Here is a 26,093-nt window from a genome sequence, read left to right on the forward strand (position 1 = left end):
CGCCCTCGGGGCTCCCTGGGACAGCCCGCGGCCTGGCCCGTGCGCCCGGGCTCCCCTCCCCGCCGGCCCGGCACTTCCCAGCTCTGACGCGGGAGCTTCTTTCACACCAATGGGGCTCGCGCGCGGAGGGGCCCTGCTCCTCCTCCGGGAAGGTGTGTCCCTGTTTCCTCACCTGAAACTTCCTAGGAGAACCCGATCCCTCCCTCCCGTCGGGCGGCCAGGGGCGGGCCGCGGGTGGGGCGGCCGGGCCTGCGCTGGGGACGGCGCTGGGGACTGCGGCCGGCGCCGAGACCTGGAGGGGACGCTGGGGCCGAAGCAGCATGTGACACCGACCAGGTGGGTGCCCTCCTCCCGTCTCGGCCCTGGGCTCCCGGCGGCTGTGGAGCCCGGCGGAGGTGGGGCAGGGACAGGAAGGAAGAGGAAGCAAGGCCTTTCCCAGGGATCAGCCCCCGCTGGGTCCGGGGCGCAGGCTCCGGAAATGGGGGGGGCTGGGCCCGCAGGCAGGGCTCGGGGTGTGTGGCTGAGGACCCTGGTGGGGAAGAGGAGAGGAACTGGAGGAAATGTTGTTGCCTAAAAGTTTGCTTCCGGTCGGGTCCCGCCTAGGAAATGGGCACCCTGCCCCCAGACGTTCCCCGGGCCAATAATCAGGGCTCTTTCTTCAAAGTCGGCGCCCTGGGGAAAGCTAAGCCGTATCAGAAGGAATAACTGAGATTCCCCTTCTAGGCTGTTCCTTACCTGGAGAGGTTTTATCGGCTCCTTTTCCTTAACCAGGCCGGGGCCTTTCCTTATGTATCTCCACAGGTATTTGCATACTGTATGAGTCTCTGTGTAGCTTCTCTCCGTGTTAACCAAAGCTCCGTAACCTGGAACAGTGACTCCTGCCCTGCCCCTCACCCCAGTTCCCTACATATGGGGAGGCTCCTAAAGCTTGATGTGAATCACAACATTGCATTCTTAGCAAGGTGGAAAGAAGTTATTTAGAGTTGGGGGCTGAGTTAGGGGTCGGGGTGCTAGAATGCGGACTCAGAGCTCTAGAACCCCTGAGCATCTTTTGCAGTTGCCTTCCGGCAAGACTGCCGGAGGAGAGCCAACTGTGATACCACGTCATTTCCAGATGTCAGTCTCTTTCTTCCCTTCCTGGATCTTGGGTTCCAAAGACAGATTTGCCCTCCTGTCTACCTAGAAGTGAACTCTGGCCAGGACTCTTGTCTGGTTGAGAGAGAAGGGTGTGTCAAACAGAGGAGAGAGGGTGGTTTTCCTTTCGAGCTTCCTCCCTAGCTTGCTCCCCTCCTGCACTCCATTGTCTGGCCTTGCATCTTGGGCCTAATCCAGAGGTCCCAGCTCCAGCTAAAATGCTCTTGATGTGGCCTCTGTCTCAGACGTCCTGTTTTATACACATTTGGAGCATGAAGAAGTTCCTGGTATAGGACTTAGCAAAATGGATGTCATTTGTTAACCAATCTGTGGGCCTAAAACTGAAGCCATGGCTAGTGAAGGAGTCCTGGGGAGCTGGGAAGATGGGATGAGGGCGTGTCAGTTCTGGGTGAGACTGTTATGCAGGAGGAATGTATGTCATGGTCCTAGTGGGGAGGACAGAGAAATCAGGAGGAGTGCAAAGGAATCCCTCTCGTCAACAGAACATAGTGATTCTCAATAGAGAGAAGAGTGTTCATAAATTAGAGGTCCTGAGAGTGTATCGGTGCCCTTAACGCAGTCTGTCTGAGGTTCTGTGGCCACATTACACGTGATGTCTGTGGGATAGACAGGAATATGTCATCTGTGGTGTCTGGAGAGATCAGTCGCTATGTGGTATGGACAGGAATGGAGTCACTCGTAGGGTCTTGGGTTCAACGGGAGCAGCATTACTCAAGTGTCCGTGGTGTAGACAAACAGGTGACCAACGGGTCTGGTGTAGACAGGGGCTGGGTCACTCACAGTGTCTGTGGAGTAAGCAGGAGCTGATTGCTTATAGTGCCTGCAAGGTAGACTGGAACAAAGTCACCCTCAAGGTCTATGTTAATACACAAACACGTCACTCACCCTAGTGTTATCTGTGTGGATGCCACCAGGACCACAGATGAGATTGTAGAGTGTAAGTCAGCATTGACACTAATAATGTTCTTATAGAAACCATCTGGTCTATAAGGCAGTTGGTGTGACATTTTCAGACATTAGGGAATAGATAAATGTTTATTACAGCTTTTGCTGGCATGGTGGGACTTTCCTACAATGGATAGAAACACATTGTAGTAGTCAGTGGTCTAGCGAGCTACCCCTATTTTGATATCTTTGTAGTATTGAAGGCAGTGATGTCAGTGAATAAAGTTATATATCTATGTGGTGATCTTATTTTAACCTCAATATTATTTTAGTGATTTGTAAGTCAGAATATTTGAAATCGACCTTGCTAGAAAATCCAGGAAGCATGGTCCTCAAAAATATATATGGCACTGAGTCTCAGTTCAAAGAATTGGCAGTTTGATTGGGGAGGGGTTGTATCCTTGAAATATAGTGTTGTTTCTAGTGACTAGAAATAGACAAGAGCTAAGGTGTTGGGGGGGCTCTAGGGAAGATAGTGAGCTCTGTCACTCATTGTGTTAAAGGGATGACTTGAAGCTTTGCCTCTCAAGAAGTCACACGTGGGTGAGGTTATGTGGATGCAAAATGTCTGTGGTCTGCAGCAAGGCCATATCCCCATAATCCCATGCCCTGGCTTTGCCTGTACACAGATAAACAGTGATTATTCACCCTCAGTGGAGAAGGAGATGAGGATGTTTGCACTGTAACGTAATGAGCGTTGCAAAAAAACTCTCTCCTGATGCCTTTACGAGAGTAAGACCATGATTTACAGATTTCCTTTCACTTTGTCACATTTTAGCTTTGTCATGCCTGATTGCAACAGGATCACTGAGATAGGATCAAGTATAGGGAACGTGGGGTATGTTCTCCCTTTGCAGTAACTGGTGGCTGAGCAGGTGACCACTGATATTTCCAAATGAAAAAAGACAGTTAGAAATGATGTCAATGGGCTTGCAGAGGCAGGCATGCACTGTGCCACTAGATTGGAACAGAAAATGTCCAGGTAGCACATGGTATTTATAGATATACCCTAGATATGGCAGAAGCACACTTATATTTAGAGGCTACTTGTTTTGAGGACGTGATGGTGTATATGGAGGAGAGCATCTGAACCATACAGATGTAGGTGAGAAGAGACTACAGGTTTAGTCCCATGGTCTCCTTAGGCAGGAAGGAGCCAAGTTTCAGAAAATGTCTTACAGTGAGCAAGTATATTACTCGATGTGTGGTTGAGAGAATAGGGCCACATCACAGAATCACCCATAGGGATTATAGTATTTTGTACTTAAGGGCTAGACATAGGGAGCCAATCACACATGGTGTCAGTTAACTGGAAAAGGACATAAAAGTCCTTCTGCCTGTGTACAATTATGTCAGACATACCTCTTTGCCCCATATAGATGGTATCTGTGTCTCTGGGATGGCCAGAATCTTGTCACATACTACTCTGCAGTGTGCTGGGGACCTGCCTGTTTGGTTATGTCAGGCTCTATTGCAAGAGATTGTAAGGATGGCTGTGTGTGTGTGTGTGTGTGTGTGTGTGTGTGTGTGTGTGTGTGTACACAGTGGCTAAGCAGGACAGTATTCTGAGCAGGTGAGTTTTCAGTTTAAGCCTGGACCAGACAAGAAAGATGCAGGGTCAGGTGCAGCATTGGGTCCATAGAATTTTGGGGTCTTCTCTGAACTGGTGGCCTGCCAGCTTTCTTTCAATGGGACCTGTAAGTGCTTACAGTAGACTTAAGTCAAGCGACTTTGCTTCAGGTTTGCCCATACCATTTGCTTAGGAGATTGGAGCAAGGGTCTAGGGTCTTTGACCTTTAGTTTCTTCATCTGTAAATTGAGCAAAGTTTCTGTGTGTCTCTGAAGGTCCTTCCGGCTTTATGAATCCTATGTTTCTCTCTTACACTTATTCTCTGTCTCTCAGATTAACAGTATTTACCACAGCCACCATTTCTATGACCCTTAAAGATAGCAGTGTACATTTTTATGTTACCTTATTTAGTCTTTACTAGAACTGTGAAGGAATCCTTTTATCTCCTTTTTAAATATAAGAAAATGGATGTTCAAATAAATTTAATGGTTTCTACAATTGTCTTAAAACCACCAAAGATACCAAAGAGGCACAACCAAACACTGATCCACACTCTTTTAACTCTATATTCTTCCATCATTCATTCATGCAATACATCTTTGTTGAGGGCCAACAGGCAGAGGGGTTTGAGCAGTTAATATGGCAGTGTTTGTGCCTTCATGGTGCTCATGATCTAGCCTGGAAAATAGACATTATATGTGACATGACAAGTGCAAGGTGTGTTTGAGGAGAAGCAAAGGATTCTCTGTTGCAAAAGAGGATTCCAGGCAGAGGAGCAGTGTCTGCAAAGGCCTACAGGTGAGAGACAGAGAGAGAAGTGAGCTAAAGACACTGAAAGCCAGTGGGAGAGGGGGGATGTGGGCAGGGACAGATGGTGACAGGTGAATAGGCTGCTGGAGAAGAAGGCAGAGCCAGGTTGTGCAGGGAGTATAACCCATGCTGAAGATTTAGATTTCATCTCAAGAGCATTCAGAGGCTGCCGAAGAATCTAAGCTAGAACTGGTGCTTTTGAAGCTCACTTAGATGCTATATGGAGAACGGACTGGAATAGCGCGAAATGGGTGGAGGCCAGTGCCCAAGCTGTGGCCGGGTGCAGTGGCCCGGGTGAGACGGTAGCAGCATGCACCAGTGGAGATGGATGGGACAGAAGTGGACAGTCTTAAGGGATATTTAGCAGATGAGGTCAATAGCATATGGTGATTGATTAGACATGGGGAATCTGGGCCAGGAGGGAAACAAGAATTCTATTTTATTTTAATTAATTAATTAATTTATTTAGAGACAGGGTCTCACTCTGTCACCCAGGCTGGAGTGCAGTGATGTGATCTTGGCTCACTGCAGCCTCTGCCTCCTGGGCTCAAGGGATCCTCCCATCTCAGCCCCCGAGTAGCTGGAACTACAGGCACATGCCACCATGCTCCACCAATTTTTGTGTTTTTTGTAGAGACAGGGTTTCACCACGTTGTCCAGGCTGGTCTCAAACTCCTAGATTCAAGCAATCCACCTGCCTCAGCCTCCAAAAGTGTCAGGTTTATATATATAAAGTGCATTGGGAAACTCAGTTTCTCGTCTGTCAAATTGGCAGAATAATGGTACCCATCTTATACGATGACTCTTAGATGTATGGCATATACATATTTAAAGAAGCGTTTCATTATTTTTAATGACATGTGTGCAGGAAAACCTTAATGTTTCAGGATGAAAAATAAGAAAAATTAATTTGTTATGTATACAGCTCTAAATGTTTAAAGTTCTGTGTAAACTGTTAATCATGATTTTAGGAAAAGGTGGGCATTTTCCATTGAAGTAAAAGGATCACATTTTATTCTGACCGAATTTTATTCTTTATGTGAAAAATATTTATTAAACACTTAGTGTAGGCCAGTATTAGGCTAAGTATGGATAATTCAGCAAGTCATAGTTCTTAATCTCATAAATTCTACCATCTATTGGTTGCAATAGAGGGTAAATCAAAATACACACATCATTATATAATTATAATTGTATAAATGCTACAAAGGAAAAGTAAAGTGAATTATAGTTGGTAAGTGCTACAAAGAGGGGTACAATTTAACCTAGTTAAAAGATCATGGGAGGCCAGGTGCGGTGGCTTACACCTATAATCCCAACACTTCAGGAGGCCGAGGCGGGTGGATCATGAGGTCAGGAGATCGAGACCATCCTGGCCAAAATGGTGAAACCCCGTCTCTACTAAAAGTACAAAAATTAACTGGGTGTGGTGGCACATGCCTATAGTCCCAGCTACTCAGGAGGCTGAGGCAGGAGAATCGCTTGAACCCGGAGGTGGAAGTTGCAATGAGCCAAGATTGTGCCTCAGCACTCCAGCCTGGGTGACAGAGCAAGACTCCATCTCAAAAAAAAAAAAAAAAGACTGGAGGAAACTGAAGGGGTAAAACCGGGAAAATGTAATACCACAAGTAACAAGAGAGTGTTTCTAACCTCAGTACTGTCAAATACTGACAAGAACCACCCAAAATGAAGATCCGTAGGGTCTTCTTTGGAATTAACAACATGTAGATTGTAGGGAATATTGGCAGAATGCTGCTTATCAAAGCCGGGTTGGAGGCAGGTGGGATGTGAGATTATGAAGACAGCAGATAAGAGCAACTCCTTCTAGTCATTTGAAAGATGAGAAGAATGTGGGAATGCTTCCATACCCCAGGGGTGGTTCAGCAGGGATGTTGAAGGTATGAGTGCACAGGGTTCCTGGGGAAGCAGGCTAGAAATGACAGAGCATGGACAGGAGGGATACGTCTTTTCCTGACTGAGGGTGGAATATAGAAAGAGTGGAAATACAGGTTGCTTTGGATCGCAAGAAATTGAGGTGAGAGAAACCCAGTTCCATCAGTTTCTGTTTTCTTTGCAAAATAGGAGATGAGGTGTTCTGCTAGAAGTGAGAGGAAAGGCAGGAAGGTCGAAATCAAAAGACAGGAAGGTCAAAAGAATTAATGACAAGAGTTCATATGGATACTGAGGCCAAGGGGAGAGTAAGATGATGCAGAAGCTACCCTTCTTTGGTCCTCCTTGAAGGTGGTAATGTGTCTAGTTCAACACTAATCCAATAAGGCTGTTATCATCCCACTTTACTACAGCTGCCTCTAGAAATGGAAACAAAACTGTTAGTTACAATGCTGTAGTAGACACTATGGAATGTAGAAAGATGAGTAAACTCCAAACCCTCCGTAAAGAAGATGAAACCATAGCACCTCGCACACTGGCTCTCATAGCCTGGCCTATTTTAACTGATGTCCACAGCTTAAGAGGAAGACCCTCTCCTGACACTGCTTCTCTGGCCTAATAGATCTGGGGTGTGTCCCGTGCTGTGTCTGGGGGTTATATGAGGCTGAGTCTCTCCTAGTGTCCGAAGAGTAGACAGGGAGAGACAGAAGATGACATAATGGAGTCTAGAGAGAACTGACAACTGGGAGCTGCTGGGCACTCTCTGACAATGGTCCTCTGCTATAATTTAATTGTTCATTATGACCTGTTTCCCTCACAAGACCACAGGCTCCATGACGACAAGATCTTTATCTCATTCACTACTGAATGCCCCACACTTAACAGGGTCGCTAGGAAAATATTTATGAAATAAATACATCAATGACAAGTTTTTTAGAGGCTGTCGCTTATGTTGTTGAGAACCTGTTGTCTCAAAGAATGACCCTAAATAGAACCAAATAAATGCATCACTCTTCTTTTTTATGGTCTCTTCCTCTGATAGGTAAAAGCAGAGTTGTTAGAAACCTTTGTCTTTCGTTCCTCCTTAGGATTCAGCCCTGATGGAGGCTGAGGAGGCCCAGCATGGAGCCTCTCCTCCCATCTCTGCCATAGAGGAATTCAGCATTATCCCTGAGGCTCCCATGAGGAGCAGCCAGGTCTCTGCCTTGGGGCTTGAAGCTCAAGAAGATGAGGACCCATCCTATAAATGGAGAGAGGAACACAGACTCTCAGCAACACAGCAGAGCGAGTTAAGGGATGTGTGTGACTATGCAATTGAGATGATGCCTTCTTTTCCCAAGGATGGTTCTGCAGATGTGGAGCCCAATCAGGAAAGCCTTGTGGCTGAGGCCTGTGACACTCTGGAACACTGGGAGGCAGTACCCCAGAGCCTGGCAGGCCGACAAGCAAGGACTCTAGCTCCCCCAGAGCTCTGGGCCTGCCCCATTCAGAGTGAGCATCTAGACATGGCCCCATTTTCCAGTGACCTGGGAAGTGAAGAAGAGGAGGTGGAATTTTGGCCAGGACTTACTTCTTTGACATTGGGATCTGGACAGGCAGAAGAAGAAGAGGAAACCTCTTCGGATAACTCTGGTCAGACCAGATATTATTCTCCCTGCGAAGAGCATCCTGCAGAGACCAACCAGAATGAAGGCTCTGAAAGTGGGACTATCAGGCAGGGGGAAGAGCTGCCATCTGAGGAGCTGCAGGAAAGTCAAGGGCTCTTGCATCCCCAGGAGGTCCAAGTTCTGGAGGAGCAGGGACAGCAGGAAGCAGGATTTCGGGGGGAAGGAACTCTGAGGGAGGATGTTTGTGCCGATGGGCTATTGGGGGAGGAACAGATGATAGAGCAGGTTAATGGTGAAAAGGGAAAACAGAAGCAAAAGCAGGAACAGGTACAAGAAGATGTGATGCTTGGGAGACGAGGAGAAAGAACGAGGCTCACCGGGGAACCAGAGGGTCTGAATGATGGTGAGGGGGAGCAGGAGGATATGGAGAGGACGGCTCAGGTTCAGGGAGGTCCAGAACAGGGAGAAGAGAGGAAGAGGGAGCTGCGGGTGCCGGAAGAGAATAGGGCGGACTCTCAGGACGAGAAGAGTCAAAGCTATGTGGGAAAATCAGAGGAAGTAACTGGAAAGCAAGAAGATCATGGTCTAAAGGAGAAAGGGGTGCCAGTTGGCGGGCAGGAGGAGAAAGAGCCAGGCAGTTGGGATGGAGGCAGGCTGGGGGCAGGGGGAGGAGCGAGGAGCAGGGAAGAGGAGAATGAGCATGATGGGCCTTCGATGCCCACTCTGGTAGCCCCTGAGGACTCTCCTCACCGTGACCTGTTTCCAGGTGCCTCATATCTCGCGACTCAGATTCCCGGGACTCAGACAGAGTCCAGGGCTGAGGAACTGTACCCCACAGCTCTGTCTCCCTCGCTAGAGCCCATCAGATGCTCTCACCAGCCCATTTCTCTATTGGGCTCCTTTTCGACTGAGGAGTCACCTGACAAGGAAATAGCTCAAAACAGCCGGCAAGAGGGATCCAGGCTGAGGAAGGGAACAGTGTCCAGCCAAGGGACTGAGGTGGTCTTTGCCAGTGCATCTGTGACTCCCCCAAGGACACCAGATTCAGCTCCTCCCAGTTCTGCTGAAGCCTCCCCCATCACACCTGCCTCGGTATCTGCCAGGCCCCCAGTTGCCTTTCCCAGGAGGGAAACCTCTTGTGCTGCACGTGCTCCAGAAACTGCCAGTGCCCCTCTCTCAATGGATGATTCAGCTCCCTGGGGCACTTCTGAGATGTGCCTGGCTGCCCTCCATGGCTTCCCCTCTGCCGGGGCCAGCCCTCCCAGGCCCCCAGCCAACTCCACAGGCACCATCCAGCACTTACAGAGTGACTCCTTCCCTGGTTCTCACAGGACAGAGCAGACTCCAGACCTGGTGGGAATGTTGCTTTCCTGCTCCCACTCAGAGCTGCCCCAGAGGCCCCCCAAACCTGCCATCTACAGCTCTGTGACCCCAAGAAGGGACAGAAGGAGTGGTAGGGACTGCAGCACCATTTCAGAATCCCCTACTGCCTTATCCACGCTGAAGCAGGACTCTCAAGAATCCATCTCAAATCTAGAGAGGCCCAGCAGTCCTCCCAGCATCCAGCCCTGGGTCTCCCCACATAATCCAGCCTTTGCCACAGAGTCTCCCGCCTACGGTTCTTCCCCATCCTTTGTCTCCATGGAGGATGTGAGGATCCACGAACCTCTGCCCCCTCCTCCCCCAGAGAGGAGGGACACCCATCCCTTCGTGGTGGAGAGAGATGGCCATCCTCGTGTGGTGGTTCCCACACTGAAGCAGCATAGCCACCCTCCTCCATTGGCCCTAGGTTCAGGGCCGCATGCCCCCCATAAAGGCCCACTTCCCCAAGCCTCTGACCCCACTGGGGCCAGGCAGCACCGACCTCTGCCATCTACCCCAGACAGCTCCCACCATGCTCAGGCCACCCCCAGGTGGAGATACAACAAGCCGCTACCCCCTACCCCTGATTTGCCACAGCCCCACCTTTCTCCCATTTCTGCTCCTGGTATCTCAAGGATCTACAGGCCTCTACCCCCGCTACCCATCATAGACCCTCCCACCGAACCACCCCCATTACCCCCAAAGTCCAGAGGGAGGAGCCGGAGCACTCGGGGAGGACATATGAACTCAGGGGGTCATGCCAAAACAAGACCTGCTTGTCAAGACTGGACAGTCCCCATCCCCGCCTCTGCTGGACGCACCTCCTGGCCCCCGGCCACAGGTAGATCAACAGAGTCTTTCACTTCCACCAGCAGGAGTAAGAGCGAAGTGTCCCCTGGCATGGCTTTCAGCAACATGACAAACTTCCTAAGCCCCTCTTCCCCTACCACTCCCTGGACTCCGGAGCTCCAGGGACCCACCCCTAAGGATGAAGCAGGGATCTCAGAACACCCTGAGGCCCCTGCAAGAGAACCTTTGAGAAGGACAACCCCTCAGCAAGGAGCCAGTGGCCCAGGGAGGTCACCTGTGGGCCAAGCAAGGCAGCCAGAAAAACCCAGCCATCTGCACCTGGAGAAGGCGTCCAGCTGGCCCCACAGGCGGGACTCAGGGAGGCCACCAGGGGACAGCAGTGGACAGGCTGTGGCTCCTAGTGAGGGGGCCAACAAGCACAAGGGCTGGAGCCGGCAGGGCCTGCGCAGACCTTCCATCTTGCCTGAGGGCTCTTCAGGTGAGCAAGAACCAGGACCGCAGTGACGCATCAGATCAAGCATTTCCCAGCTCTTCCCACCTCATCCCATCTTCTGTCCCCAGGGTTCCTAACATTCCCTCTGCTGGCTTCGCTCACATGTGTGCCTAACCTCAACACAGAGAGAGTCCCGAAGCGCCCTCCAAGCTCCTTGGGATGCTCTTCCTTCTTCTTTCCCTCTATCTCCCTGTCTCTCCCTCAACCAGCACCTTCTTTGGATGTCCCAAGGTTATTTTGGACTCCCTTCTACTCTTCAGTTACACTCCCCTGCTTGCTGTCCTCCTGGGTATTAGAAAAGGCCTCCTATGCTTGTCCCAGTCCCATCCTGACCCGTGGCTCAGGACATCACTGGTACTGGTCTCCTTCACACTCTCTGCTTTGCCACTTTCTTCCCTCCCAGTTTCCCAGTAAAGCCCATTTTCCCTTCTGGACCCCTACATCTCCTGCTCTAGGTCTTCTTTGGCTCTCTGTATCCCTCTGAAATCTCAGTTATCTTCCCCATTTCCACTTTTAGATTCAAGAGGTCCAGCCATGGAGAAACATCCGGGACCCTCGGACCCTGTTGTTTTTCGGTAAGTCACCCTCTCCCCTAACAGCCACACTGCACTCTCTTCACTTGGGATACTGAGAGTCCCCTGTGAGGATTTCAGTTGATAAGGGTTCTGAGACCCCGAATGGCTCATTCCTGTTTCTTCTGGGTGTAAGGGGGAGAAGAGAGAGATGCCAGGATGCCAGCTTGGCGAGATTGTCTTTATCTACCTCATTCGGTCAGCCGAGCCTACGAGTCATCCATCTTCCCAAGCCCTATGGCCGTGAACTAAACCCCACAAAAGCTCCATGTTAGCCCAAGTGGTTCAAGCTGCAACTCTTTGCCTCTCCAGGGGATTTGGTCTTGACATCCCAGCACACATCCCAGAGGCTAGAGACTTTGTTCCCCACAGTCACCTGGGGTGCTCTGTGTCTAATGGCCAGTAGGTACCCCAGAGCCCTTCTTGACTCCACAGGGAGAAAAAAACAAAGGAGGTGATGGGAGGCTTTTCAAGACGCTGCTCCAAGCTCATCAACTCCTGTGAGTACCTTGAAATGGAACTATAGACCCAGGTGGGCATTCTGCCCAGCACTGGAGAGGGGCTTGTGGCTGTCAGCAGTGGGGTGGGGATGTCCCTAGTGAGAAGGCATTGCAGAAGATCTGTTTCCCTGCCTCCGCTCACTGTCCCTTCTTCCTGCTTTTCTTCCTTCCCATGCTTTTTTGCCCTGCAGCCCAGCTGCTTTACCAGGAGTACAGTGATGTTGTCCTGAATAAGGAGATCCAGAGCCAGCAGCGGCTGGAAAGCCTGTCCGAGACATCCGGGCCTAGCTCTCCGCGGCAGCCTCGGAAGGCCCTGGTCTCCTCCGAGTCGTACCTGCAGCGGCTCTCCATGGCCTCCAGCGGCTCCCTCTGGCAGGAAATCCCCGTGGTGCGCAACAGCACCGTGCTGCTCTCCATGACCCACGAAGACCAAAAGCTGCAAGAGGTACTGGGCAGGCCGCAGTGGGGAGGGGGCTACAGAAAAGATGACAAGGTCTGGTTTGCTAGCATCCTTCTCTCCTGCTCACCACTGCCACCAAGAGTCGGCTGTCCCCACCACACAGGCGCATGTAAATGCCACAGCTGTGGGTCATGTCCATTCTGAAGAAGTTGAATTGTTTTCTGGATTTCACCACCTCCCCTTTCATGCTCATCTCTTCATGCCATAGGCCACTTGCTCCTACCTGCTGTTGGTCTGGACTATACAGGGTGGCCATTGCCTCTGAATTTGTGTGGAGGAATGTGGAGTTAATCCCATCATCACTGCTGTTTCAGGGTAGAGGAAAGCTTCCCTGTTCAGCCAGGGTGTCAGGCTACACTACAGTTTTCCTCTTTAGCCAAGGCATATTCCGGGGCTCTTTGTTGGGTCCCTTGAAGAGGGCCCCTTGCAGCTGTCCTGTGGTCCATCAATCTAACAGGGGCCTTAGAGTGATCAGCAGTCCCTGCTTGGTTGTTACTCCCAATAGCAAGACTGAACTAGAGGCTGTTTGTCTGATTCTAAGCTATAACCATTAGTAAGTTTTACATGGAGAGCACCTCTTAATAATTTGTCTGAAATACGGGGTAAAACCTTTCTTCCCAGAAAGACAGTATGGAACAATGGGATAGAATAATGTTTAAGAAATTAGGTTCTGGAAGAAATGACCTGGATATGAAACCCACTTTTTTTAAAATTATTAATTTATTAGAGACAGGGACTTGCTCTGTCACTCAGGCGGAAGTACAGTGGTACAATCATTGTTCACTGCAGCCTCAACCTCCTGGGCTCGAGCAATCCTCCCGCCTCAGCCTCCCAAGTAGCTAGGACTACAGGTATGTGCCACTATGCCTAGCTAATTTTTTAATTTTTCGTAAAGATGGTGTCTCACTATGTTGCCCCAGTTTTCTCGAACTCCTGGGCTGAAGCAATACTCCCGCCTCAGCCTCCCAAAGTGCTGGAATTACAAGCATGAGCCACCGAGCCCGGCCACAGAGCCCACTTTAATATTTCCAATTTACCTTTGCCCAAATGACATGATCTTTCTAAGCCTCGGTTTCCTCGTTTGTAAAACTGAGATACAAACAGTTACTGTAAGAATCAAGAAACATGAATGCCTGGTACATAGTAATTTCTCAAAAAATGTTGACTTTTCATTTTAAGTAAGCCAGACCTAGGTTCGAAACATGACTTCACCATTTACTAGCTTAGGCAGCCTTATAACTTCACTAAATCTCAGTTTCCTCACTTGCAAATTGAGGATAATAATGCCTACCTTTCAGGGTTGCTGAATGGTTTAAATGAAATAATGCATATCTAATTTAGCAGTAATATTTGATGTATAGTTTGATAAATATTAGTGCCATACTCTCTGCCTATCAGAGGCAGGGAAGAGTAAACTTTGGGCCAGGAGGACTTATGGATAGACAATGCTTTTACCAAGTCAGAGACAGAATACATTGTTAGACTTTGCAAAGTTCAGACTTGAGAGCCCTGTTCTGGCTGCAAATTTTTAAGCACAGAGAAGATATTTAGAAAATAACTGATCTTCCCCATATTTGTTGACCAAACAGTGGGAGATGACATGAGTTCTAGCTCTCTTTTACCAACTCCAGCATACTGGGAAGTCCAGCAGGGCTCCTATTCCAGCCCTGGTCTCATGTTTGAGAAGAAAGGGCTTTACATTTCTATCTGTTAAACACACATACTCATTTTATAAAGTAGCACCTCTGGGGTTCACAAAGTGCTTTCACAGGCTCCATTTCTTTCGACTGTTGTGTCTTCCACAGTGACATGGGGGTCACTATATCCACATAAAAGGACAAGAAAAGTGAGATTCAGAGAGGTTAAATGAGCCACCCAAAGTCAGTCATGTAGTGAATGTTAGAGCAAGGATGCAAATGAGCCTTCAGTGTCCCTGTTCAGGGTTGTTGTATGGGAGGGTCATCTGGCTGTGTCATTGGTCATCCAAGTCATCACCAGGGTGTGTGTGTCTCCTGTCTCTTTTCTATCCAGGCATCTCTCTTGAGGCCACATGCTTGGATGAAAAGCATGAGGAGCCCAGCTAGAGGCATGGTCATGAGTCATAGCGCCCCTTGCTGGAACCTCCAGACAGTTTCTCATATGCTGGGCATGCATTAAACCACAGCTGCGCCATCTTGTTCTCAGATATCCTGCTTCTGTCTCCTGCTTCTCATCTGTCCTCAAACCTCAAACTGAGCTCATCACCTTCGTCCCCTAAATCTATGCCTTTTCAAAGTTCTCTGGCTCAGTAAATGACTCCATCGTTCACCCAGGTGCCCGACTCAAAAAGCTTTTGCTGTGAGTACAAAACATTAGCTTTGAACCTTCCTTCTCTTTGAGGCCCCATTTCTAGCAAATAATCCGACCCTTCCAATTCAACCCCATAAATAATTATAAAATTAATCTACTTCTCTTCAGCTCCATGGCTATTCAGGCCTTCATCTCTCATGTGGAATTATTACAACAGTTTCTTAATGTGGCTTTTGCTTCTTTTCATCTTTTCTTCTCATGCTGCTTAGAAATAACTTTATAAAAAATAGGCTGGGCACAGCGGCTCACACCTGTAATCCCAGCACTTTGGGAAGCCGAGGCGGGTGCATCAGCTGAGGTCAGGAGCTCGAGAACAGCCTGGCCAATATGGTGAAACCCTGTCTCTACTAAAAATACAAAAATTAGCTGGGCGTGGTGGTGCATGCCTGTCATCCCAGCTACTCAGGAGGCTGAGGCAGGGGAATCGCTTGAACCTGGGATGCGGAGGTTGCAGTGGGCTGAGATCATGCCACTGCACTCCAACCTGGGTGACAGAGCGAGACTCCATCTCAATAAAAAAAAAAAACCGCAGAAATAACTTTATGAAAAACAAATCTGCTGAAGTTATTCTCCTATGTAAAGCCTGTTTTCATTGTCCCATTGTCTTAAGTCCAAACAATTTTACATTGTTTACATTACCCTTCAGTCCTCCTTGACTGCTGCAGCTTTATCTCTTGCCACTACTGCTGTATACTTGGTTCAAAAAATGCTCAATTTATTTAGTTTAGTTAGTTAGTTTACTTGTTTGTTTTGAGATGGGGTCTCACTCTGTCACCCAGGCTGAAGTGCAGTGGCGCGATCTCGGATCACTGCAACCTCACCTCCCAGGCACAAGCAATCCTTCTGCCTCAGCCTCTCAAATAGCTGGGCCTACAGGTGCATGCCACCACACCCAGCTAATTTTTGTATTTTTTGTAGAGACAGGGTCTCTCTACGTCACCCAGCCTGGTCCTGAACTCCCGGACTCAAGTGATGCACCCACCTCAGCCTCCCAAAGTGTTGGGATTACAGGTGTGAGCCACTGCGCCCAGTCTACTTAGCTTTTTTAATATAAATTTCATTGTGTATATTCAAGATATACAACATGATGTTATGGGATACATATAAATAGTAACAGAATTACCCTAGTGAAGCAAATTAACATATTCATCTCACTTTGTTACTCATTTTTTTGTTCTTGTTTTTGTGTTATTTAGATTTCTTGAGAGCATATTTTTCTCTTATACCTTTGAAGGCCTATACCTGTGCTTCAACCCTAGATTAAATCCTACTCAAATGCTCTTCCCCTCCCCGCAGATCAGCTTAGGTTCTTGTGTGACTGTGAACCATAAAAGGATCTTGCTCACCGCTCTACTCCCAAAACATTACACAGTGGCTGGCATATTCCAGGGGGTAAATAAAATCCTTAATTAATCTTCCTCATCTCCAACCTCCTAGGTCAAATTTGAGCTGATTGTGTCAGAGGCCTCCTACCTGCGCAGTCTAAACATAGCTGTGGATCATTTCCAACTTTCAACCTCACTCCGGGCCACACTTTCCAACCAGGAGCACCAATGGCTCTTCTCTCGTTTACAGGATGTGCGAGACGTCAGCGCCACGTGAGACTCCCTTTCTCCCAAATACCACTCACTCAGCCTCACTGTTGTTAGGCTTTAAATGTTCCGTTATTTTTCTCCCCCTCTTAGAAACCCTCTCCTTTTCACAGTTATGGGATGAAATTGGGCCTCAGTTTCTTCCATGATTCCCGATGGCTATAGGAAGAAGAATAGCAAGAAGAGGAGAGGGCCTGTGGGTGGATAGATCCATTAATGGATAAGTAAATGAGCAACGCTTCCTGGGTTGAGGTTTTGGATTACTGTGGTCATGCACTGCATTGGAGATGAGGTGGAAAAACGATCTAAAGATCAGAAAACCTGAACAGGATCAAAAGAAGAATGAGAAATGGAATATTAGAATAAAAGTGTTAAATCAGGCTCAAACTCAGGACAGTTTTGGAGCGAATTCTAGTGCATAGCAAGGAGCACAGAGCAGAGAGTCAATAGAAGTTGTTGGCTAATGGAGTGAAGAAGTCACCAGCTCAGTGTTCATCAGGGGCCAGTCAACTGCTTAGCTGAGGTCCAGAAGTCTCATGAGACTGGTTTAAATCCTGTACAGGTTCCTTTCAGACCTGGAAGAGAACTTTGAGAACAATATCTTCTCCTTCCAAGTATGTGACGTAGTCCTGAACCATGCCCCAGACTTCCGCCGGGTCTACCTGCCTTATGTCACCAACCAGACCTATCAGGAACGCACCTTCCAGAGCCTGATGTGAGACTCATCCCCTATTCAATCCCGATGCAGGCCCTGCAGTGACCATGCACCAGTCCCCAGCCCAGAGGGCTATCCCAACAGCACACTTTCTCCATCCCACCCTCCATATTGGTTCCCCCAGCCATCACATCTGAGAGCCCTGTACATCAGCTCCCACAGCTCTTTCCCAGCCCACTGATACTCCACTGACCTCCCTTCTCCGCGCCTTCACTGCATCCCCCGTTGCTCCCCACATCCCCCCTCCCCTAAGGCTCGCTGTCCGTGCAGGAATAGCAACAGCAATTTCCGAGAGGTCTTGGAGAAGCTGGAGAGCGACCCCGTCTGCCAGCGTCTTTCCCTCAAGTCCTTTCTGATTCTGCCCTTCCAACGCATCACCCGCCTCAAACTGCTGCTCCAGGTAGGGCAGATGCTACCTTGATCCTCTCCCCTTAACTCAAAGGGATGCCCTCAGGAAGACCCACAACAAAGGACCAACTATTCTTCTGCCAGGTGTCCACATCCTGTCTCTCCCTGCTGCCCACTGCCTGCTTGCTTAGAAATATTTGCAGCTGAAATGTGGTCCCTGGGCTTCTCCATTCGCCAGCCCCCAATCATTTCTTCCTGTTTCCCATTTCTTCTTCCCGTCTCACTCCTGCCTACCGTCTGTTCAATAGAACATTCTGAAGAGAACACAGCCTGGCTCCTCGGAGGAGGCAGAGGCCACGAAGGCACACCACGCCCTGGAGCAGGTAGGCAGCCACCACCTCCGCTCTGACCCTCTGTGTATTCTTCTCAGAGAGGTCGTTCCCACCTAGGCCCACAACTCCAGGGAGCATGAGAGGTGGGACCCTGTTGGGAGAGCTCAGCCACCTCCCTGCATCCACCAAACTTCCAAACATACACACCCCACGGCCACCTCTCCCACGCTGAGCACACTCCACATCAAGGGACTGTGCCCTCTCCACCATCACCCCCACATTCAGTCTCACTTTTACTCAGTCCAGGAATGTTCTGCCAGGTGATACAAAGTTGTCTAGGACTTGTGCTTGATACTGCCTGCCCAGTTCCAGCCTGGGAAAAATGACCGAGGCTGTCATAACCTATTTCCAGATTGCTTGCAGGGGGCTCAAAGGTCAAAGCCTCTAACACAGTGCCCTTCCCCTTTCCTCACTCTCCGCATCCCTAGTTGATCCGGGACTGCAATAACAATGTCCAGAGTATGCGACGGACAGAGGAGCTAATCTACCTGAGCCAGAAGATTGAGTTTGAGTGCAAAGTGAGTTGGTCCCATGCACCCCATCCCTGCCCATGAACTCCCTTAACATGTCCTGCAGATCACCCCCTAACCTGGAACCACCTTGCTCACATTATCCCCAGCCCCTCCCCTCATTTCTGCCCACCTTCTGTTCTGTTCCGTTTCTGGGAGGCCTACTTTGGTCTCCAAGACATATTGCTAAGTGAAAAGAAAAGGTAAAGAATTGTGTGTATATTATATCATCTTTGGTATTAAAGTGGGAGGATACAAATCTATACAGGTATCTGCTTGTGTGTGCATAAGGAAACTCTGGAAGGAGAATAAGAAAAAAAGAAACAGTGGTTACCTGAGGACAAGGGGGGTGCATTTGAGAAATGGGCAAATGAGAGAGAACTTTTCAGGATGAGGCTTTATAAAAGAATGTTTTGGTGCTTGAGTCATTTATTACTTTATCAAATCTCTTTCTAGTCTAATCAAACCCACATAAGATTGGATCCAAATTTAGGGCCAACATCCCTCATTGAAATATAAATCCAAAATAGACATTCCACATTCAAATTCCAACTTAGAACAGATACTATCTTTTTTTTTTTTTTTTTTTAAACAGAGTCTCACTTTGTCGCCCCAGGCTAGAGTGCAGTAGTGCGATCTTGGCTCACTGCAACCCCCACCTCCCAGGTTCAAGCAATTCTCGTGCCTTGGCCTCCCGAGTAGCTGGGATTCCAGGTCTGCACCACCATGTCTGGCTAATTTTAGTATTTTTAGTAGAGATGGGGTTTCACCATGTTGGCCAAGCTGATCTCCAACTCGTGGCCTCAAGTGATCCGCCCACCTCTGCCTTCCAAAGTGCTGGGATTATAGGCGTGAGCCACCATGCCCATGCTTAGAACAGATACTATCTTGACACTCCTGAAAAAGAAGGAAAATCCCTATTCATATACTAAGCATAGACCACACCCTCATCTTTAACCAAATTCCAGCTCCAAGACGCCCCACCTAGTTCTTCTCACCCCCAAGTTTGATTCCAACTGCTCACATATCTCTGATATAATAAAAAATGGAACTGATACCAGACCTGCCTCTAGTATTTTAACCTCTAAGACACATATAGTGTTCACTGACTTGCTCCATCACATACCCTGATTGGACTCTTCCAACCCTCCTTCAGTTCAGGCTTCTCCGGCAGAGCTGTCCCACACACTCACTGTCCTGAGTTGGACCACAGGCATCTTCTATTTGCCTGAGCATACAACCATGGGAGCCACACACCAGTGGACAGTGGTAGTTAGAGGGTTCACAGAGAAAGAGAATCTAAGTGATGGGTTATGAGCCAGAAGGCAGATGTGGAAGAGATGCTCGTTCAAGGTGGAACTTGCATGGAAGTGGCATGGGGAGGATGGTGGGACCAGGAGCAAACCTCATGCTTCTCCCTTCTGTGACAATGCCTTCTCTCTCTTCCTCTGCCCTGTAGATATTCCCGCTCATTTCTCAGTCACGCTGGCTGGTGAAGAGTGGGGAGCTGACAGCCTTGGAGTTCAGTGCTTCTCCAGGGCTACGAAGGAAGCTGAACACGCGTCCAGTCCACCTGCACCTCTTCAATGACTGTCTGCTGCTGTCTCGGCCCCGAGAGTCAGTGACTGGAGTGGCAGGCCAGGGCACAAGAGGGGAAGGGGATGAGGCAAGAGGGGGGTCTGAAAGGGAGAGAGAAGGGTCATGTTCCTAGAAGAGCCCTTCTCAATGGCTTAACCCACACAGCCCAGGTCACAGCCTAGAGAAGAGAAAAACAAGCCCAAAGCAAAAAGGGGACCCCATCAAACTATGTCATGAAACCACATGGCAGGACATGTACTATGTTGTAGACACAGAGCAAAATGTAGCAAATTAGCTTATCACATTCTCACATGAGTCTATTTGTGGCTTCTTTGGACTGGCCTCAACCTACTATTCTAGAGATACTTAGCTAATTCCAGATCTTAAGTCTCTGGTCTTAAGGTTCTTGGGAAATGTATATTAATTCTATCTCTTCACCTCTTTAAAGTGGTAATGTATCCATTGCACTAGGTGTGTGGTTTGCCAGACTAGGACAAATCCCTGAGGACCGTGGAGCTACCATCTTGGGATGGTTTTTGTGGGAATTCGCAGGCTGTAGATGTAGGGATTTCCAACCCAAGGTTATGAGGGTAGGTGAAGTATGGAAACTGTAGAATCAGGTCGAAAGGATTTGTATTTTGCAGGGGTAGCCGATTCCTGGTATTTGACCATGCTCCCTTCTCCTCCATTCGCGGGGAAAAGTGTGAAATGAAGCTACATGGACCTCACAAAAACCTGTTCCGACTCTTTCTGCGGCAGAACACTCAGGGCGCCCAGGCCGAGTTCCTCTTCCGCACGGAGACTCAGTGAGATGGGGCTGGGCAGAGGAGCTGGGGTTAGGGGGGAAGATGGGCAGCCTAGAAAAGAAGTGGGACCAAGGCAGAAAATGTGTCCGGAAGACAGCCACAGCCTCGTTTAGCCCATTCTGGACTGGGGACCACCATAGAGAAATTCAAACTCCTAGAACTAATGGGTAACTTGCGGGAGATTGGGGTGGGAGAGGGTACAAAGTCACCACCGAGGCTTAGCATCTATTTTGTACTCTTTACTCAAGAAGGACAAGGTCTGTGTGGTATCAGAAAGGAGAAGGACTGATATGGAGTGAGCAAGGAATTGGAATGCTGATATCTGTGAGCACATGCCTCCATACCTGAGGCAGAAACCCTTCTATGCCCCAGCTGGTGGGCACAGATGTGAATAAGACAAGTGCTGGGTGACTTCTACTTTCTGTGCTCCCATCTTCCAAACCAGTCCTCTGTTGACCAGAAATCCATAGTGTTGAGAATGCTGATTTGCTCATGTTTTCAATAATAATAAAATAAAATACATTCACACAGACATGCATTTTTGAGAGTATTATTAGTACCTATAAAATCTGGAACACAGTGCCTGCAATAATGAACATATAAAAGCCTGTAGCTGTTATTGCTATTATAAAAGATATATGAACAGTTGTTTAAAAGTTTGACATATCTAAGTGTTTGAGGATCCCTATGTTGTAGACACTTTTTCAGTTTTGTCCCTTGGAAGATACTTCAGAGTGGGACTGATAACACCTGTTCTCATTTATTGAACAGAAGGACTAGTATCGGAGTTTGTGTGCAAAACAGCACGTAAGTCAAATAACCAGGTGCAGATGCATGTTGTTGGTTTGGTGCTTTGGGCACTGTGCCTGGAACAGTAATAGTGTCCGTTCCCAGTTACCTAGGCACAACTGGGCGCAGAGGCTAAGAGAATGCAAAAACCTTCACATGATTACAAACCTAAGCTTGGATTACACTGTGCAACAACAACAAATAAAACAGTAGACATATCTCCCTGATCTAATTATTATTATGAAACAATGTTCATCTCTGAGATATTTGGTCGAAGGGAGATAGGCAAGGGAGTGTCAAGAATCATGCAAAATGATGAAGGGAATCTAAACTGAGATGGGTACTTCGCTTAGCACAATTTCCAAAACAGAAAATGTACAGACTTTATGACTAACGGACTTTACGCCCCGGACTTGGAAGATATGAGAAGCCATTAGGAGGATAATTCTGGAAAGAGAAGAGGAAAAGTAAAGTGTGACAAGACACATTCACATATAGTTCGAGATTGTATCATGTTTCCAACCAAAAAGAGTCCTATATAGTTTTGTGATAGAAGTCATGGAACTAGATAAGTCCTTCCCACCGTCTTTTGCCATCCCCATCCTTGGCCCTCCTCCTACACCCCTACAGTTGACGCTATGACCCTGCTTTGTTTTCTCAGAAGTGAAAAGCTTCGGTGGATCTCAGCCTTGGCCATGCCAAGAGAGGAGTTGGACCTTCTGGAGTGTTATGGTGAGTGAGGGTCTAAGAGGGAGAGAAAAGCAAGCAGGGTCAGATGTCACCTTTGGATACAGGGGTTTAAAGGGCTGGATGGGAACTCTAGGCTTGTATTTATTGATATTCCGTAAAATGTCAGGGTGGAACACTGGCCTCTAGAGCTTAAAAACCTGAAATATATTGCCTAAAACTGCTCATCACTATGGCAGTCTCCCTTCCCCATACATTCCCTTCCTTGGGCAATAGTTTACTCTTTTTAAAAACATTTGTCCCCTTAAGTCTAAGCTGACATTACTTTGCCTAGATTTTACCTGCTTGAAGGTCTTGTGAGGGTAGGGGAAGAAAGCCTGACGGTGGTGGGAGGTGTGCAGGAGGATAGCACCCCAGATCTATCTTGACCACACTTCTCCTAAGAGGGTGACCTGAGGTCACCTATCCCAGGCTTCTGGGTGCCCATGGGGAGCCACAGACACACACACACATTATGTATGTGTTGGCGTTCACACCAAGACTGGACTTCTTACGCCTCTCATGTCAGCCCCACCATTGTCCTCCAGCAAAGATTCCCTAATTTAAATCCAGAGAGAATCTGATCTCAACACTGGACCTTTAGTGACTGAAAAGAACAAACAACTACAAGGAACCCTGGGAATGAAGTAGGAGAGCCATGTAGTAACTGAACACTGTTAACTTGCTCACTGTGGGCTCCATCTGCTGGCTTCAGTTCCCCAGTGGGTGAGGAGGGCAGGAGCATTCTTCCTCCTTCATTTTGACCTTGTGAATGGCAGATGGGGAGGATCTTGAGAAAGCAAATAGTAATGCAGTATTCTGTTTATTTTACAAGAGAATCAAGGCAGTGTGGTAACATAAAAGAGCCATAAACCCACATATGATGGAATACTGATAGGTGAAGCATTCTCTGAGGCTTGTTTTCTTGAGCTTCAGATCTATGGACATGTCCCCTGGTTCTCAAAAACATAGAAATAGAGAAATCTTGAATGTCCTCAAGATTCATCTGATCAACCTTGATCAATAACCGTCTTGATCATTGATAGATGAGGAAACTGAAGCTCCAGGGCATTCAGTCTCTTGCTTAGGTCAAACCTGGGACACCACTGGTTAAGTCTTCCTTGGTTCCACATCTGGTACTGGGAAGAAAATGAAGAATAAGACACAGACTCCGATTTTATAATCCAGTTGGAGAGGCAAAACACGTCCATGTAGCAGTTAGATAAGGGATAAATGCCTTGGCATGAACAAGCAGTCTTAAAAGAGTTCAGAACCCATTGAAGACTAGAGTCAGGGAGGGTTTCAGAGGGAAGACGGGTCATTAGCTGGATCTCAGGTATTTGAGATGAGGATCTAAAGGTGGTCACAATGTATTTCTCAACCCATCTCCTCTGGAGAAGTGGAATTTTTGGTCCATTTCATTTCTGGTATGTCTATGTCTTTATTAACCATTTTCAAATTTCCTCTTTTGTCTGTGACTTTCAACAGCCCAAATCTGTCTCTATCTCAAGTCCTCCCATGCCACCCCCCTCCAAGTCCTTGTCTGTGTTTCAATCCCCTGCCGCTCCTAACCTCTCTTCACACTCTTCTCTTCCAAAGACTCCCCCCAGGTACAGTGCCTTCGAGCCTACAAGCCCCGAGAGAACGACGAGTTGGCACTGGAGAAAGCCGACGTGGTGATGGTGACTCAGCACAGCAGTGACGGTAAGTGGGAGCATGAATGAGCAGCAGGCCAGGCACTGCAGGCAGGGCAGCGCTGGGAGTGTGTTCACTTCCTGCAGCTGCCGTGACAAAGTACCATGGACTGGGTGGCTTATGGTAACAGAAATGCATTCTCTCACAGTTCTGGAGGCAAGAAGTTCCAAATCAAGGTGTGGGCAGAGCCATGCGTCTTTTGAAACCTCTAAGGAAGATCCTTCCATACCTTTTCCAGTCTGGTAGCCCCAGCTGTTCTTTGGCTTGTGGCAGCATCCCTCCAATCTCTGCCTCTGTCTTCCTGTGGCTAGCTGCCTTCCTGTGTCTGTGTCCAAGTTTTCCTCCTTTTTTTTTTATTTTATGTATTATTATTATTTTTGAGACAGTCTTGCTCTGTTGCCCAGGCTGGAGTGCAGTGGTGCAATCTCGGCTCACTGCAACCTCCACCTCCGGGGTTCAAGTGATTCTCCTGTCTCAGTCTCCCAAGTGGCTACGTGAGCCACCACACCTGGCTAATTTTTGTATTTTTCGTAGAGATGGGGTTTCACCATATTGGTCAGGCTGGTCTTGAACTCCTGACCTCAAGCAATCCACCCCCCTTGGCCTCCCAAAGTGCTGGGATTACAGGTGTGAGCCACCACGCCCAGCCCAAATTTTCCTCCTTTATATAGACACCTGTTATACTGGATTAATGGCCACCTTACTCCAGTATGACCTCATCTTAACTTTATTAATTATATTTGTGACAACCTCATTCCCCATAAGGTCACATTTTGAGGTACAGATGATTAGAACATCAACATAAATGTTGGGAGGGACACAATGCAACCATAACAGTGGTGAAGGCTCAGGAATGGACAGCTGTAGACTTGGCCACACCCAGGGCCGCCATGTTAGGACACTTGGAGGCTGGGTTTATGCTGGAGGCTCCCCAGTTCACTCAGCCTGAGGATTCAGAAAAGTCTCCAGGAAGGTGATCCAGAGAAGCTATCGTGAGCCTTTCCCAGGTAATTCTTCCCACTCATCCTGTGCCCACAGGCTGGCTGGAGGGCGTGAGGCTCTCAGATGGGGAGCGAGGCTGGTTTCCTGTGCAACAGGTGGAGTTCATTTCCAACCCAGAGGTCCGTGCACGGAACCTGAAGGAAGCTCATCGAGTCAAGACTGCCAAACTACAGCTGGTGGAACAGCAAGCCTAAGTCTTCTCTGAGAGGAGTTTCCTGAGCTGAAGAACAAGCTGCTCGTGGCAAGGGCTGGCCCCAGAACCCTGCAAGAGAGGCCTTCTGTGGATGGAGAACTAGGCCTTCTCAAAGCTCAAGGACAAAATCCAGCTAACCCAGTCCCTCGGCCCAGGCCTCCTTTTGTGCTTTGTGCTTGGTGGGGGGATTTCGAGGGACTTTGCACTGGACTCTGGGAACCTTTTATCATTAAAAAAAGAAAAAGGGACCATTGGGGCCTGAGCCAAGGAACTTTCCTTCTACTGCCTTACAGTGCTTAAACGTTCTCCGCCTCCGGGGTGCAGATTCAGAGCTGGCCAGAGTTTCAGTGATAGCCGTGTGTTAAACAGAATCTGACCTCAGTCTCCTGGAGGGAGATGTTTAAGAGGGGTTAACACATCAGATGGGAGGGTCAGCCCGGTGATCTCTAAGGTATCTTCCAACCTAGAAATTCTCCATAGTTATGGTGCAAGGTCAGTGTGTCTCTGAGATGTATGTCTGTTGGTGGCAATGTGAGGGTAATACTCTCTCACTCTAATAAACTTGGCACTTCTCCGAGTATTTTCTTCTCAAACTCCTCAGCACTGAAAAAGCTTCAAAACATGGAATCCCAAGAGTTCCTGCCTGTTGGGTTTAGGTGTCATAAAAGACTAAGGTGGTGCATAGGTGATGGCAGTTCCTGACTCCTGCTTTCTGACCCCTGAGAGTTTGGACAGATTTTCTGCTTGTTACAGCTTCAGAGGTTGTAGAAAAAGTTAGAAGTAATCGATAGGTGATGAAAACCCCGTCTTTGCTGTACCCGTAAGGTATAGGTATAGGCTAGTTTGGGTGGATTGGGCAAATCTGACTCAGACCATCCACGATTTTATATTCTGACCTGACTTATTGTGAAAATATCTTCTCAGCTGCTGTAGCTTTCTTCTTTGTGAAAGGCAGAATGGAAAGAGGCCTGGGATCCAAGTCATAAGACCCAAACTGCAGGCCCCACACTGCCACAGTTCAACCCTTCTGTGTCTCTGTGCCCTTAAATGTAAAACGTAGGCTTGAACCAAGTAACATCCAAAGCCCTACTTAACTCTAACAAATGTGTTATTCTCTAGTTTCTTTCAGGTTGACTCAGTTGAAGAATATGACTAAATTTTTTTCTCATTAGCATCCATATATAACAATACCATAGTCATCTTTTATGCCATCTTTTCATCTATA

At 48.2% G+C, this 26,093-nt stretch overlaps 1 protein-coding gene across 2 annotated transcripts; it reads left to right on the forward strand.

Annotated features, from left to right (window-relative positions):
* On the forward strand, window positions 1-25,448 carry ARHGEF5 (Rho guanine nucleotide exchange factor 5). 2 transcript variants are annotated; one of them, XM_030826394.1, is made up of 15 exons: window positions 1-152; window positions 7,459-10,627; window positions 11,160-11,217; window positions 11,650-11,714; window positions 11,906-12,159; window positions 15,961-16,121; window positions 16,678-16,830; window positions 17,101-17,230; window positions 17,487-17,561; window positions 17,999-18,088; window positions 19,539-19,696; window positions 20,302-20,463; window positions 21,914-21,984; window positions 23,578-23,682; window positions 24,712-25,448. In XM_030826394.1, the coding sequence occupies exons 2-15, from the start codon at window positions 7,471-7,473 to the stop codon at window positions 24,867-24,869; spliced, it is 4,797 nt and encodes a 1,598-aa protein (XP_030682254.1). In that variant the 5' UTR covers window positions 1-152; window positions 7,459-7,470; the 3' UTR covers window positions 24,870-25,448. The 2 variants fall into 2 exon arrangements, with proteins under 2 accessions (XP_030682254.1, XP_030682253.1); XM_030826393.1 differs by lacking the exon at window positions 1-152 and adding an exon at window positions 175-336.
* Window positions 25,449-26,093: the final 645 nt, after the last annotated feature.

The sequence above is a fragment of the Nomascus leucogenys genome, chromosome 13 (genome assembly GCF_006542625.1).
Source record: "Nomascus leucogenys isolate Asia chromosome 13, Asia_NLE_v1, whole genome shotgun sequence".
NCBI lineage: Eukaryota > Metazoa > Chordata > Mammalia > Primates > Hylobatidae > Nomascus > Nomascus leucogenys.